This window comes from Solanum pennellii, chromosome 4 (genome assembly GCF_001406875.1).
Source record: "Solanum pennellii chromosome 4, SPENNV200".
In the NCBI taxonomy this organism is placed as follows: Eukaryota; Viridiplantae; Streptophyta; class Magnoliopsida; order Solanales; family Solanaceae; genus Solanum; species Solanum pennellii.
This window is the reverse complement of record NC_028640.1, coordinates 73,673,976-73,688,785: the sequence shown is the minus strand read 5'-3', so window position 1 is coordinate 73,688,785 and position 14,810 is coordinate 73,673,976. Positions and strand designations below refer to the sequence as shown.

Sequence of the window (14,810 nt, the reverse complement as noted above, 5' to 3'; positions counted from 1 at the left end):
ATGAGATGCAACATACTCCAACATGAAGCTAAGCGTAAAATTAGTGTTGGGTTCTCATATTTTTAGATTAAGGCCTAGGACTTGACTTGGTTTAGTTCAATTCTCACCTCATGAATAGTAAAATTAATATCTTTGATTTAGTTAAAACTCAACATTGATTTTATTAGCAATAATTAATGAAACAACAAATAAGAATGAGAATGTTAATTTAAGGCAAATGAGGTATCAAAGAGACTATTATTGAAAATATTTTCTTCATCTCACAAAGATATGAGTAAGATCCGCGTACATTACATTCTCGTATTTTGAATTATAGTGAATACTTTGTTGTAATTTGGGGAGGGATTAAAGGGGTATGGAATTTACTTTAACTTTATATTTAGGGTATTATCGAAAATGGTGTTTGGACTTTTAGGAGTGATGGTGATTTGTTAGAGTCTACTCTAAAATAGGCATGCAGAGCAACTTTTGGCTGCTTTTTCTCTTTTGTTTAATAACTTGTATGGTTTTTTCTTCCTTTTATACACTTTGGTAAAAGAAGAGATCTGAAGGTATATATGACTATTCCACCATACTATAAAGTGAGTAACTTTGAAAATACTTCATCAGTAACATAAAGTACTTACACTACTACTAATACTTTTTTTAAAAAAAAATATTATTTTATTTAATAATTGAAAAAAGTAGAAGAAAATTTTTGAAGAATTAAGGGAAGTAATGATAAATTAATGATGCAAGGTGAAAGTAGTAGTTGGCAAATGGGAATACTCACTTTTCTGTGTTTGAAGCTGTAATTTTGTCATTTCTGCTATAAACTTTACTGTTTTCTGCATTCACTAGTCAACTGTTACCTTTGGTCCCTGTGTATTTCTCTTGTTTTATTTGATGTTATTTTAGTCCGAATATATCGATAATTTTCTTTATATATATATATATTTAAAAGTAATTATGAAAACTTTTTTAAATTTAAGCGATAAATATTTAATAAACACATTATAATATATATGTAGATTCTCAATCGAAACATATGATAATTAAATTTGAATGTCTAACCGGTATACTAATAAAAAATTAAGAATATGTTTATATTTTATGTTTTTACTGTATTTAATTTTTCTGTGTATCACTTAAGTATTCTATTTACTTAAATATAACATAGGGAGACAAACTCTGAATTTAAAATTTAGTAATAGTCAACCTTTATGTTTTACCACAATATACGTTATGTTTGAAATTTTAAGATTTGAAAAATAATATTTGTTCGCTTTGGCAGAGTTAACACATATTTATGCTCCATTTTAGAATTATTTGATTTAATTAAACTTAATAATTTATATTCTATCTACCATTGCTTGGGGCATAGTAATATGGTAAAAATATATTCACGAGTGGCCAAATGTCTCAATGAACAATTATCTTCTTTAATGGATTTTCTCAATGTTAATCTTGATTAGTTAGTAATAACCTCTATTATGTTTCAAATTAAGTAATTCTCTGTTTAGATCAGTTGTAGTATATTATAATTTATCCATAATGATCTGGATCTTTAATTAAGGATCGAGCTTTAATTTGGCATGGATCATGCACGTATAAATTAAAAGATGAGTATTAAAATTCTTCATTATTAAAATTGGCTACATTAACATTGATGCTTGGAGATGGTCAACATTAAATTAATTACCGCGTATCATTTAATTATAATAAAAGTATAGTAATTGAAATGTTTTTAGAAAGAATACCTATCATTGAAATATTGTACACGAATTAATGAGAATATTGAGAATCAATTGGTCCACTTTTTTTTCTCTCACCTATCAAAATAAATTAGATACTCAAATAACAAAATTATTAATTAAAAATAAATAAATATTTATTATTTTTATTAGAATTTTTGACAGTTTATTAGTGCTCGAACTTAGGCCTCTTATTATAATTCGATCTGATAGCACACACGAACCTCACGTGTCGAGTTTATTATTCTGCATGTTCGCATAATTTTTTTTTTCTTTGGTATCCTTCTATACAGATATAAACAAAAATAATAAAATCCATAAATTCGATTCAATAAAAAAAAATATAGCAAAAAATAACCCAAATATCCAAAATAAAAACACAATCTTCCTCCCAATCTTCTTCATTCCCCATTTTCCTCTTCTCCACTCTCTTCTTCTTCTCTTCACAACACTATCAACTAAACTTATTTTTCATTTTTTTTATATTCAGTTTCTTGAATTAGTATGAAGTAAATGAAAACACAACTAAACTTCTTCTTCTCAGAAGAAGATAATGTCTCACCATTATCAAGAACAAGAACAACTAGAAGCACAAAAGATTCCATTTTTATTAGATTCACTTTACTGTGAAGAAAATATACTCACTGAAGTATCAATAGAGACAGAGAGTTTTTCCTCACATGATTTGTTATGGGAAGAAGAAGAACTTACCTCTCTGTTTTCTAAAGAAACAGAGTATAAAATAAGCTACAATGTGTTAGAAAAAAACCAGTGTTTTATTTCATCAAGAAGAGAATCAGTTGAATGGATACTCAAAACAACTGCTTATTACTCTTTTTCTGCTCAAACTGGATTTCTTGCAGTTAATTACTTTGATAGATTTCTGTTATCTAGTTTTAATCAGTCTCTGAATCATAAGCCATGGATGAATCAACTTGTTGCTGTGACTTGTCTTTCATTAGCTGCTAAAGTTGAAGAAACTGATGTTCCTCTGCTTCTTGACCTTCAAGTATGTTTTTCAAGAAAGAAAAAAATTAGTATTTCGATGGATCTTGTAAATTTGTTTATATGATCATGTTTTGAGTGATTTGGGGTTTTGTTGTATAGGTTGAGGAATCAAGATTTTTGTTTGAATCTAAAACAATACAGAGAATGGAGATGCTGATTCTGTCTACACTTAAATGGAAGATGAATCCAGTAACCCCATTTTCATTTCTTGATTTTATAACTAGAAGACTTGGATTGAAGTACTGTTTATCCTTGGAATTTCTGAGGAGATGTGAGAAAGTGCTTCTTTACACAATTACTGGTAAGCAATGCTTATGTTCGCAAACACATTTTTATTTACTTAACTACATCGTTCACATCATAGTGTTCGGGTACGTTTTGTTGTGAACAAGTTGTTCCTATCACGTATATGAGATAATTTATCTCATTATCATTATTGTATCTATGATTATTTATTTTTATTCCTTACCCCAAACGAAGTTATAAACTTGTATGTTCTAACTGGTATTTGGATTTTGTCAATAACAGATGATAGATTCATTGGTTACCTTCCTTCTGCAATGGCATCTGCCACAATGTTGCATGTTCTTGATAGGCTTAAGCCTTGCATTGGAGAAAAGTACCAACATCAACTTTTGGGCATTCTTGGAATTGTCAAGGTAATTCGAACTTTAAATTATATGTTCGTTCACTTTTACTTGTCCAATAGAATAGTTTTTACTTAGTCGACTTCATTTATTTGGGACCAAAGCGTATTACTACTACTTTCACTGATTAAATTTGGATAATGTAACAGGAGAAGGTGGAAGAATGTTACAGGCTAATACAAGAAGTGGCTTGCAACATTGACTTTGATTCAAATAAGAGAAAGTTTGGGACATTACCAGGGAGTCCAACAGGGGTTATGGATATGTCATTTAGCTCAGATTACTCCAATGACTCATGGTCAGTGGCTACATCAGTTACCTCTTCACCAGAGCCATTGTCCAAGAAGATTAGGGAGTCAAGTGAATGACTAATTAAATGTCTTTTAAATATTTCCTTATTAATAGACTAGTTATTAGTATTATTATTAGATATGTATAATGTCCAATAACAGTGATCCACTTGTCTCTTAGCTTATGTATTAGTAATTAAGTTCTTGTTTATTCACATGTTAATTTTGCTTACATTTAAAAATTCAAACCCCCTTTTGACAATTATCACAGCTAGCTAGCTAATGGACCATTTGTTTAATGGTGTACTGTCTATAGTGGGGCTATGAGATTTTGTACTAGTAAAAAGATGGTTTGGCATTTTATTCCAAGGAAATAAAAACTTGCATGAAAAACAAAAATGTAAATTCATGTCCACTTGTTCTTACTATAATTATCTTGTAGACTATACTTGCTCGAATATAATTTTAATGTAACTAATAAAATTTATAATCGTTATTAAAATATTATAGATTTGTATCGTGAAAATAGTCTACGTGTTTACATATTTCAAAAGAAAGAGATGGGTGGTGTGGAAAAGAGTGGATTTGTTCACATCTTGAGGGAGGAACATATTGTCGGCCACTGGCTAAATTTTTCTATGGGGTTAGATTTGCTAAGTAGTTTTATTTGTTTGACCTCGTTATAAGAGCTAGGTCTCTTTTTAGTTTTGTTTACTGAATTTCGAGGTCTATGAGAAGGACATTAGTTAAAACAATTTTTTTTTTTAAAATGGAAAAGCATTATTGAATTGTGATGGAATTTGTAGATTGATTTGATGTTGAATTATGTTACTATATATTATTTAGATTCCGCAATTTTAATCTGTTTTTTTATAAGTTGTAAAAAGAAATTATTAAAGTTTTTCTTAGTCATAATTCATATACAAAATATCTGAATGTTTTAAGGTATTATATTTGATAGTTTTATGTCGTATTGTTTATATGTATAAATGTGATTACACATTTTAATATAGATGTAATTTTGTTGAGATCAATTAGTCAACAATAATAATAGTTATTTTTTAATATAATAATTTTATATGGAACAAACAGCCGTTTCACGTCGAAAGTAAGTTTTTCCCTTTTTTTTTGGGTAAAATTTATCCAGACGGGTGCTTTTATTTTTTATATTTAAATTTATCAGTGAAGTTTTAAATTTATAAAGACAGAATTTCAAATCATATTATTGAAAAATTTGAAATATATGAAATCGTGATCCTAAATAGCATATATAAATATTGATTTAAAATTGTAATTTTCTATCACAAATTCAAACGCCTAATAATAATACATGGATTTAAAAGGCAGTTATTAAGAATATTTTTAAAAAAAATTAATTTCACCATTTACGACCCAATTCAAACCTATTGGAATTGAATATATTAATCCTTACTACTTCATTGAATCGAAGAATCTACGTGATTTTAGATCTTCTTCGCCTCATTTCATTATCTTAACTTATCATAGTTTTTCACATAAAATACAAAATATTTGTAGATCAACGTTGAATATAACGATATTATTATGACAGAGTAATAATTAGTGACTTGCCCAATTCAAATTCAAAATTTCGAAAGTAACCTATATGGATTCTATGCTAAGAGGTTGTTATACCAGAATGAAAAAAAATCAAGTGATTTGTAGCTTCTAATGATTATTTAAGATCTAATCATTAACTTAATAGTCAATAACCTTATGTTTAAGTTACAAAATGAAGACATAGTGCATGTATGGAAAATTAATTTTGAAAAAAAAAAGGGATTAAAGCTAAGTTTACTTTGCACTTTGTGGTTGAAGAAAAGACATCCACAAGAAGCCTTGCATGTGCTTTTCTTTACCCACTTTAAAATAAAGAATCATAATGATTTGGCTTTTTTTCTCTTTTATTTTAATTAAGTACCCTTTTATAATATTTTAAAAATTAAACACAAAGTTCTAACAATTTATTCTGAAATGATAAAATAATTCATGGATTTAGTCAATCTTTCTCGTTGAAGTACCGTGAATGTCGGAACAATATTTTTATATAAATTATTAGACATTTCATGTATACTTTTGTTTTTGTTGACCTAGTCGCAACACAACAATGAACAAACACAAAATTGTTTTCTTTTTTTATATGGGGCAAATTTATTACAATATTCGATATAATTTTACAAGTGAGATATGAAAAGATTGATATGTACGCAATCTTATTCTACTTTATGAAGGTAGAAATATTATTTCCGATATAATATTGACTTGAATAAAAAGCATATCAACACATAAATTTCATAACGAAGAAAATCATGCTAAGATTATAGTATAAATTTATAATAAATCAATGTTTTATAACAAATTAATAAATGTATAGGGGCAAGAGAAGGAAAATGGGAGAGAGGATATGATCCCATTTGAAATGTAATAATTTTTGTATTTTCTTGATATTTTCTTCAAAATTTATATTGAAATTTGACGAAATTTAAATTCGTGCACATTTAAGGTTCATTTGGATATTGTTACATAAAACATTATTTTTCTTAGTAATATATTGAGGTTCATAGGGAGTTAACATTAAATCACTAGAACAAATAAAGAATTGAGCAGTAATAATATAATTTTTGTTATATACTATTGTTTAGCGATAATAATAACAATTAAAAAAAATTCTGATGACATGATATCTGTCTATTTGTACCTTACTATATTGTATGAGATTTCAAATGTTAACAATGAAAAAAAAAATTATTTTATTTTATTTGCATTTCTCATGGCTTTATTACAATGGAAGTACAGCTGCATGCCAAGATTTACCATAAGTTAAAAAAGAGTTGCTCCATGTGAGTTGCATTTTCTCATCTAACTTTTGTACTGATATATTCATAAGTTGGTTGGGGGGGACAAATTAACATAATAAAATAAAACTCAACTTATATTATTATTACTTTTTTAAAAAAAAAGTGAAAAAAAGAAAAAGATGAAAACAGTAACCTAAAAGTTAAGGATCAGGATTTAAGAGTATTTAGGGGTGTAAAAGGTAAGGATATTAGAAGATTAAAGGACAATTTAGAATGACAATTAGATTCATCTAAGAATAAAAAAATTAATTTAAAAAAAATTAGGCACAAACAAAAAGGGGAAAAAGGTGAAGGTAAGTTGGGGAACAATATCTTTTGATTTTGTATGAGATGTCTTTGTTGGTACTTTTGTTCACTGCTTTTGGCTGTCATATATAAGAGAAATAGACTTTAATATATGTGTGTTTTCAAACCATATAATATATAATACAAGTAAAAAAGAAGAAAAAACAATGATAAGAAATGGATTGTTGGTTCCAGTTAACATCTTCTCTTTCTTTTATTATATAATTAAATAAAAAAATAAAAATTAGTGATTTATGATATTGGTAATTTTTAGAGCCATATATTATTATTATTATTTTGTCATCCTTTTTGAGCTAGTGAACATTATTGTTTTGAAAATAGGTGCTATGAAATTATTATGGCACATTATTTAACCTTTTTCAATTTGAACTTGAGTTTGAGACCTGAGTCAAATGAAGTGTAACACAAAAGACAAATCCATATATTGACTTAAACTAATAATAGATAAATAATACGCGATATAGACTTAAAATCGTAAATTATTTCCCTCGTAATTTGTTATGTTAGGCTCTAATATGGGGTGCTTGTTTAATTAGTAGTATAGTAGTACATATTAACAAATGATTTATGAGAATGAATTAATATTGATATTATAGCTTATTAGATTTGACATATGTTTAAAAGGAGAAAAAGTAGTTAGCCGAAATGTTAATATTATTACTATAATAAGTAGTTAATATTAATGTTTGTAACTAGTGTTATGGTAATTAATACTGACGGCGATGAGAAAGTTTATGGTATTTAATTAATTACTCTGCCGCAAGCTAGTATTTATAGACATTGACATAAATTATCTTATAATAAGTCTTTGATTAAACTTTTATCCAATATTAGATAGTACAAATTCATAACATAGTTTCTAGTAGCAAAAAATATAGGTATGTACCTCCTCTTTTGAATTAATCGCATGGATGATCACTTAATTTTAATTAGTGTATGAAGTAATGAGCGAGTTTGAGATGATATCTGAATAATTAAATGATTAAACAATTAATAATTTTGAAGAAGTGTAAAAATTCTTGAGCGAAAAGAACAAGAGTTTATGTTTCAAAGTAATATAATTAGAAATGCTAAATCAAATACTATAATTTGAATTAAAATTAGAATTATCGATATTTGTTCTTATTTTTATTGTCACATAAGCTAGTAGTCACTGATATTTTTTCCGAAATCTTTAGTCTATTTTTTGCCCATTCTATCATTTTTATGTTTTTTGACAGTTCATCTTTGTCTTCGTGGAGTTTCTAGTAGCACATGAGTTTAGTCATTTTCCCTATTACATAGACAAAATAAGTCACTATTCAGGTACAAGTTAGACTTTGAAATATACCATTTATAACCAAATTGATATTAATCTTAAATAGTAATTAAGTAAACAAATGATTTGAAAAAAGGAAAAGTTTATGACAGCCTAAAGAAGACAATTAGAGCCTGTTTGGCTCAGCTTAAAAGTTGGTCAAACTGACTTAAAAGCTGATTTTTGACTTATTTAGCTGTTTGGCAATACTCAAAATAACTTATTTTAAGTTAAAAAAAAACTTATTTTAAGCCAAAAGTTAAAAGTTGGGGTAGGGGTGCTTTTTTTTTTTTTAGCTTATAAGCTGTTTTAAGTTGACCACATTTTTTTCTTTTTGCTTTTAATATTTTTATACAATCTCCAAATTACCCACATAACCCTAACATCTCTTTCTTCCATTTTTCCCTTTTCACGTTCGGCATTACAACTTCAACACTTTAATCCAAACACATAACTGCTTATTTTAAAAGCACTTTCAAAAGTACTTCTTTAAAGCTGCTTTTATTAAGCCCATCCAAACGGGCCTTACTGAATTGTCAAATAATTATTTTCCTCAAGACTAGTGAAGGGTGATTCACCAATACAAGACAAACCCCAAGTCAATTTTGTTACAACTAGAATGTATTTGTAAACATTTTACAGTGAAAATATTTTATGATTTTTTTCTTGACAAATATATTATTGGCATTTTATAAAATTACCAAAGTTGTTTTCTTTAGTTTAGTTCCTATCATTTCTTGAATTATAGCAAGAGATGACATCATGAGTTAGTGATATAAGAATCTTCCTTTTATTAAAATTTCAAATTCAAATTTTAATAACAAAAAATATTAAGATTATTATCTTAAATTTAATCAAATCATAATATAAATAATAATCGAAAAATAAAATAAGAATAGTATAATACAACAAGAGGTCCAATAAGTCAGAGAGGTAGAGTAAGACACAGTCTTTTGAAAATGGTTCCTATGTTCACCTAATCTTCTCTGTGCTCGAAAATATCTAAGACCTTTCGATAAAATTTAAAAATTATAATTTTTTAATATAATTTTAATCAACATATAATACTAACAATAATATTTGTATAGTACAAGTTACTAAATAGAATTATGAAAAATTATAATAATTTAGTTATTTGATAAACTGACCTTTCACCTTATTAACAATGATTCAAATTTTCACCTTCTAATCCAATCCCCTCTCCTATTCTCATTATTTTTTTTAAAAAAAAAACATTAAGTAGATTGTCTCTATTTGCTTATAATAATAATAATAAAAATAAAATATAATATAATAATAATAATAATATATGATATAGTAATAATTTGGGAAACCTAATAGTTGATGTCACTAGGTAGTGTTATTCAAACTCGACAAAGCAGCAGACGTTGCTTTCTAACGTCCTTTGCTCAATACCTGTCTCTCCTCATGTCAAAACTTTACCTAAATAAATACATAAAACGAAAAATGATTTCAAAATTTTCAAAAGAAAACATACAAATAAGTCAAAAAAGTTCAACATATATTATATATTCATAAAAATACACATTTAACCTATTATATTCGTAATTTTTAGACGAAGAGATATCAAAATTAAACGCATTTACACACTACTTTTGTCAACCCATATGCATACCAAATATCCATATATATATATATATATATATTTTTAAAAAAAATTGTAAGAAATTTGAAAATGGAAAATGATTTGTCAAATAATTTATGTAAAGGGCCCATATACTACAGGGAAAAAATAAGATTTGATTGGAACTGGACTTTTGGAAGAAACATTTCATGTAATCTCCCATTTTATTTTATTTTTTCCAGAAATACACATTCAAGGCGTGACTCGAATAATTGTCAAGGACCCCCTTCTATAATTTCAATCCTATTTTACATTCTTTTTCTTTTGAGCAAATTAAAAAAAAAATAAAATTGTGGGACTGCCGATTTCTTTTGGATGGGGGAATAATATGATCATAATATAATATAATGAAATAATTTAAATAGGACGATAGTTTTATCGAATAAATAGTATAAATATATGGTAGATCAAAATGCCATTTACTTTTCTTACCTGACAGTTAGTCTAGGGCGTCGGTCTACTCCTTTTCTTCTTCCTCAAGAGCTTGAAAATGGGCTCGGAAAAGGGAGTGAGTTGTGCGATGAACCTGCTGATAACTGCATAAATTTATATTTTTAATTTACTCTTTGTTTACTTTATCTGACACTTATTTTATCCTCAACATTACTTATTTTTTTCAGAACCTAAGACTATACATTAGTTAATATGAATATTGTTATAACATATTCATATTGATCATTGCTTATTCTTTAAGTATCGTGTAAAGTCTAAAGTGAACAAGTAAAAACGAACAGGAAGAGTAATTAATTTGATGTGGTAAACAAATTATTGGAGGATCACAAGTTGAGAATTTAATGGGCTTATGTGGTATTGAGGTCTCTTTCTGAAGGTAAATGACAAATAAAACATTCAATGGTGGGTCTTATCGGCCCATGTGGTCCACTTCCCTTTAGGGTCCGGTATGCTTGGATCTTCTATGGGCCCTATACCTTTTAATAAGAAACTAAATTAAAATTCAAAAGGAGAATTCCATAATTCAAATTTTGGTTAATTAATTAGAAATGGTATTACCAATTACTCCTCTGATCTACTAAATGTAGTAGCTAAATAATTAAAGTGAAATTATCTTCTTCTTCCTTTTTTTTTCTTAGTTTATGGAGAGGATTGAACAGATTTAGATGAGTTGAGTCTTTTTTTATATCAGATTTCACGTGGATCAACAAAGAAGTATGACATATACTTTTATAATGCTTTACTAAGTCAATAAGATAATCGTTAGTAGTAAGGATAATTTTTAAGCTAGAAAATAATGGTAGGGGATTAAGGTAATCTTGACAAATCCAATAATATAGGGGTAATGTTGACCTTTCTCTATATAATTTAGGCATAACATTATGAGAGTGAATATGAAGTGAATGGGTGGAGGAGAGTTTGGGGTGGGGGAGTAAGAGCCCGCTTGGATTGGTTTAAAAAAGAGAGTTTTTAAGTTAAAAATAAAAAATTAAACATAAATGACTTTAAAGTCAAAAATAAAAAGTAGGGGGACTTATTTTTGGTTTCTGACTTATTTTAAGTTATTTTAAACTTTTAGTTATTTTTACATTGCTAAACACTTCGTAACTTATTTTAAATCATTTTAGACTTATTTTTAAGTTATTTCTAATCTTACCAAACACTTCATAACTTATTTTAAGCCATTTCTGACTTATTTAAATTATTTTTTATATTTATCAAACACTTTCAGAAGTCAAAAACGAACTTTAAAATAGGTTTGATTGACTTTTAAGCTAATCTAAATGGACTCTAAGAGACAAGTTATCTCTCTAACTTATTTTTTAAAATTTATTTTTCTAAAAAAAAAATATTCTGACTAATCTTATTTGAGACACACCCAAATGAGTGATTATTCGATGTTTCTTGTCTCAAAGCTGTTCAACTTAATAGAACCAAACTCAATTGTACAATTTGACATGATTATAAAATGACAAGCTAAAAAATCATTATTCCCTTTCATTGGATCCTAAAAGTTTTATTTCCTTTGTTTTAATTTTCAAGACACTTTTTTTTTTCAAAATATGTCCAAAAAAAATATCACCTTTTTTTTTATTTGACTATCGTTTAATAACATCATCCTCATTTTATAACACTTCGTTGCAAAGAAAAAAATCAACTACCAATAAGCACACAGTCTTCTTTTATTTTGTAAATTTTATTTACAGTTAAATAATATCACGTTAATTTAACGGAAAGAGTAACTTTTAAGAGATGGGCTAGTGGTCCAAAACTGTGGCAGTAGCAGTATCATTTGCCCATTCAAACCAATAAGAGTACAAAGATTCAAGCTTGGGTTAAGGCTTTTTATAGCCCTCAAGTGTCTCTATTATTAAGCAGAGAGACCATAAGGACAAAAACAAAAATGGGTTGGTCTTCAGTCGTAGGTCCATCACAAAACCCAAATTAATAATGATTGTTGGAGTCAAGTGATGAATCATCTATAATTTTTTTTTAAAAAAAAACAAAATTTAAAGAAAGGAAAGAGCATTACGTAAATAGGTTATACAAAGTGATGGTGATTGATTATTATATCTTTAACCTTGCTTCTTTTCTGATTTAATTTGCTTCTTATTTTCTAACGAGGAAATGATCTCATGTGCGTCAATAGAGATAACATATAATGAATTGTTATGCAGTTGATGACTCTTTTCTTTCGATAGGCAGCCTATTAAATCGGATAACATATTTGTGCATTGGTTACACAAATTCATTAACATTTATTTTTGATTTGGCAATAAAATTAATTTGAGCATCACTATTAATTGATTTTAAGTTATACAAAAGAAATTTATATCAAACTACATAGGCTCTTTCTTAGATTTTTATCCAAATTGATTTATGTTCAGTATTTTGAAATCTAAGATTATGTGATTCATTTGTTATGAACTTACAAACATGAAAATTAATAAAGGAATTTTTTACGTAATTACATTCTATTCCCAGTTTTTTTTTTCAAATTACGAAAATTCCTCAAATGATGTGGAATCCGGATGTATTCAAAAAATTTTCCGATACGTCACGTTCCGATTTCGGATACATCTCTCAACGTCTCAATACATCACGCCTTTATTTCGGATACATCGCGTACGTCACAATATATTGCATAAATTGATTTATCAGAACGATACATCGCGTAAAATTATGTATCAAAGAAAAAAATAGAGTAGGAATTTTTATTATTTTTTCAAATGGTAGAAAATTTTAAAGAATATAATAAAATAAATTAAGTGTATTTGAATTTATTTATTTTTTTTATCTAGACTGGGCTTAGTAAACTGCAAGTCCATAGGCCCATTCTCTTATTTCAATAACCATTTTAATAGGGGAAATGCCAGTAATGCATGTCCAGCCCAATAATGTCAACAACAAAAAAAAAAAAACACTTTCCAACATATTATACCAGTTAGTTATTTCAAAAAGTTCTCAAAATGAACGCGAAATATTGTAGTAACTCTTTTTCGGACGATCATTTAGAAGGAATTGAGACGTTAAGATTTAAAGCTATATGTCCTATTTATAACCTATAGTTTAGAACTTAAAAGTTCAGAGTAAGCACGTCAAAAATAAAACGATTAAAAATTGATATATAGAAAAAATTAAGGGAAAAAAATTTCAACTGATATGAAGATAAAATAATTGTAACATTGATATTTAAAAAGAATTAAGCAAAAAGATCAGTTGAATATTGATATGAAGAACAGAGCGCGACCTAAAAAATAATAGTTACAGATATTAATCAATTCAAAACTGTATTTGTACGCAAAAGATAAGTTTAAAAGTAAAGTAAATAAGGAATTGTTGAGATACATTTAGTTTCCACATGATTTGAATGAGGGTGATTTCCATATAGAAAGACAAAAAGTGGTTTTGTAATTTGTAAAAAATTAATGATTATTAAAAATGATATATTAATTTTTTTTTAAAAAAATTATTGGGATTAATTTAGGGAGATTCATATTATTCTTCCAAGTTATTATCTAATTATTATATTGAAAAAATTAAAATAACTTAACCAAGATAATCTCAATATATCCAAAAACTCATATGGAACATCCAAAAATTTGTGATAAATATAATATGAAAAGTAAATTTTTATTTCATTAATCTTTTTAAAAAAATTATTTTGCATGTTACTTTATCATCTTTTAGGTTTTTAATCAATGCTATAATGCATTTTTTTGTAACTACCTTATAGTAAATGATCTGATTGTATAGTTAATTTTATATCATTAATACATACAACATAAGCTAATCTATATTTGAAAAGAAATAAACATTTACTATTATTTAACCACATATCTATTGTTCCATTGATATCTTTGATTTGAACAATAAACTACATCGAAGTTAGACTTGTGATCATGTTTACATGTGATATATAGATGCATGTATCAATACTAAAGGTTAGGGTGTGATGTATATGATTTTTCGATCTTACTCAAGAATTAGGGATTCAAACCTATAAATAAGAAACTACTAAAATGAAGTGTTTTTCTGTTAATAGATCCTAAACTATATAGAACTTGATTAGTTGGGCTCCAAAGCAGATAATAGATACGGTAGGAAAAAAATAAAAATCATCTAGCTACTTCTAAAATAAAGTTTTTTTACTGAATATCATTTATTTATGTATCCGAAGTTAAAAGGGTGAAAAATATTATCGAAAATCTCAAAAGAGCAACAAAATTGGTTTTAGAACCAAAAGGCCAACATTGTGACGGTCAAATTAACGTTGTCTAAATTAGGGTGGCCGCCGCAAGGCGCGAAAACTCATGCGCCTTGCAAGGCTTTGCCACCTTGTGTCTTACAAGAGCTAATAAAATATTTGAGATGCCGTCAAGAGTATATAAAACTAGAATTTATATATAATGCGAACAAATGCATGAACGATCACACTTGTAATAAAATTGAACACAACTTGTAGAGTATCATAAAATCTAAAGACCTACATATATAATCATAAATTAAAACTATAAAATAATACGATAACTTATCTCATATATATATATATATA

The 14,810-nt window shown here is 27.0% G+C and overlaps 1 protein-coding gene across 1 annotated transcript; it reads left to right on the top strand.

Moving 5' to 3' along the window:
- Positions 1 to 2,010: 2,010 nt before the first annotated feature.
- LOC107015664 (cyclin-D3-3-like) lies at positions 2,011 to 4,073 on the top strand. Its single transcript, XM_015215995.2, has 4 exons — positions 2,011 to 2,742; positions 2,841 to 3,042; positions 3,270 to 3,400; positions 3,538 to 4,073. The coding sequence occupies exons 1-4, from the start codon at positions 2,287 to 2,289 to the stop codon at positions 3,754 to 3,756; spliced, it is 1,008 nt and encodes a 335-aa protein (XP_015071481.1). The 5' UTR covers positions 2,011 to 2,286; the 3' UTR covers positions 3,757 to 4,073.
- The last annotated feature ends 10,737 nt before the right edge of the window (positions 4,074 to 14,810 follow it).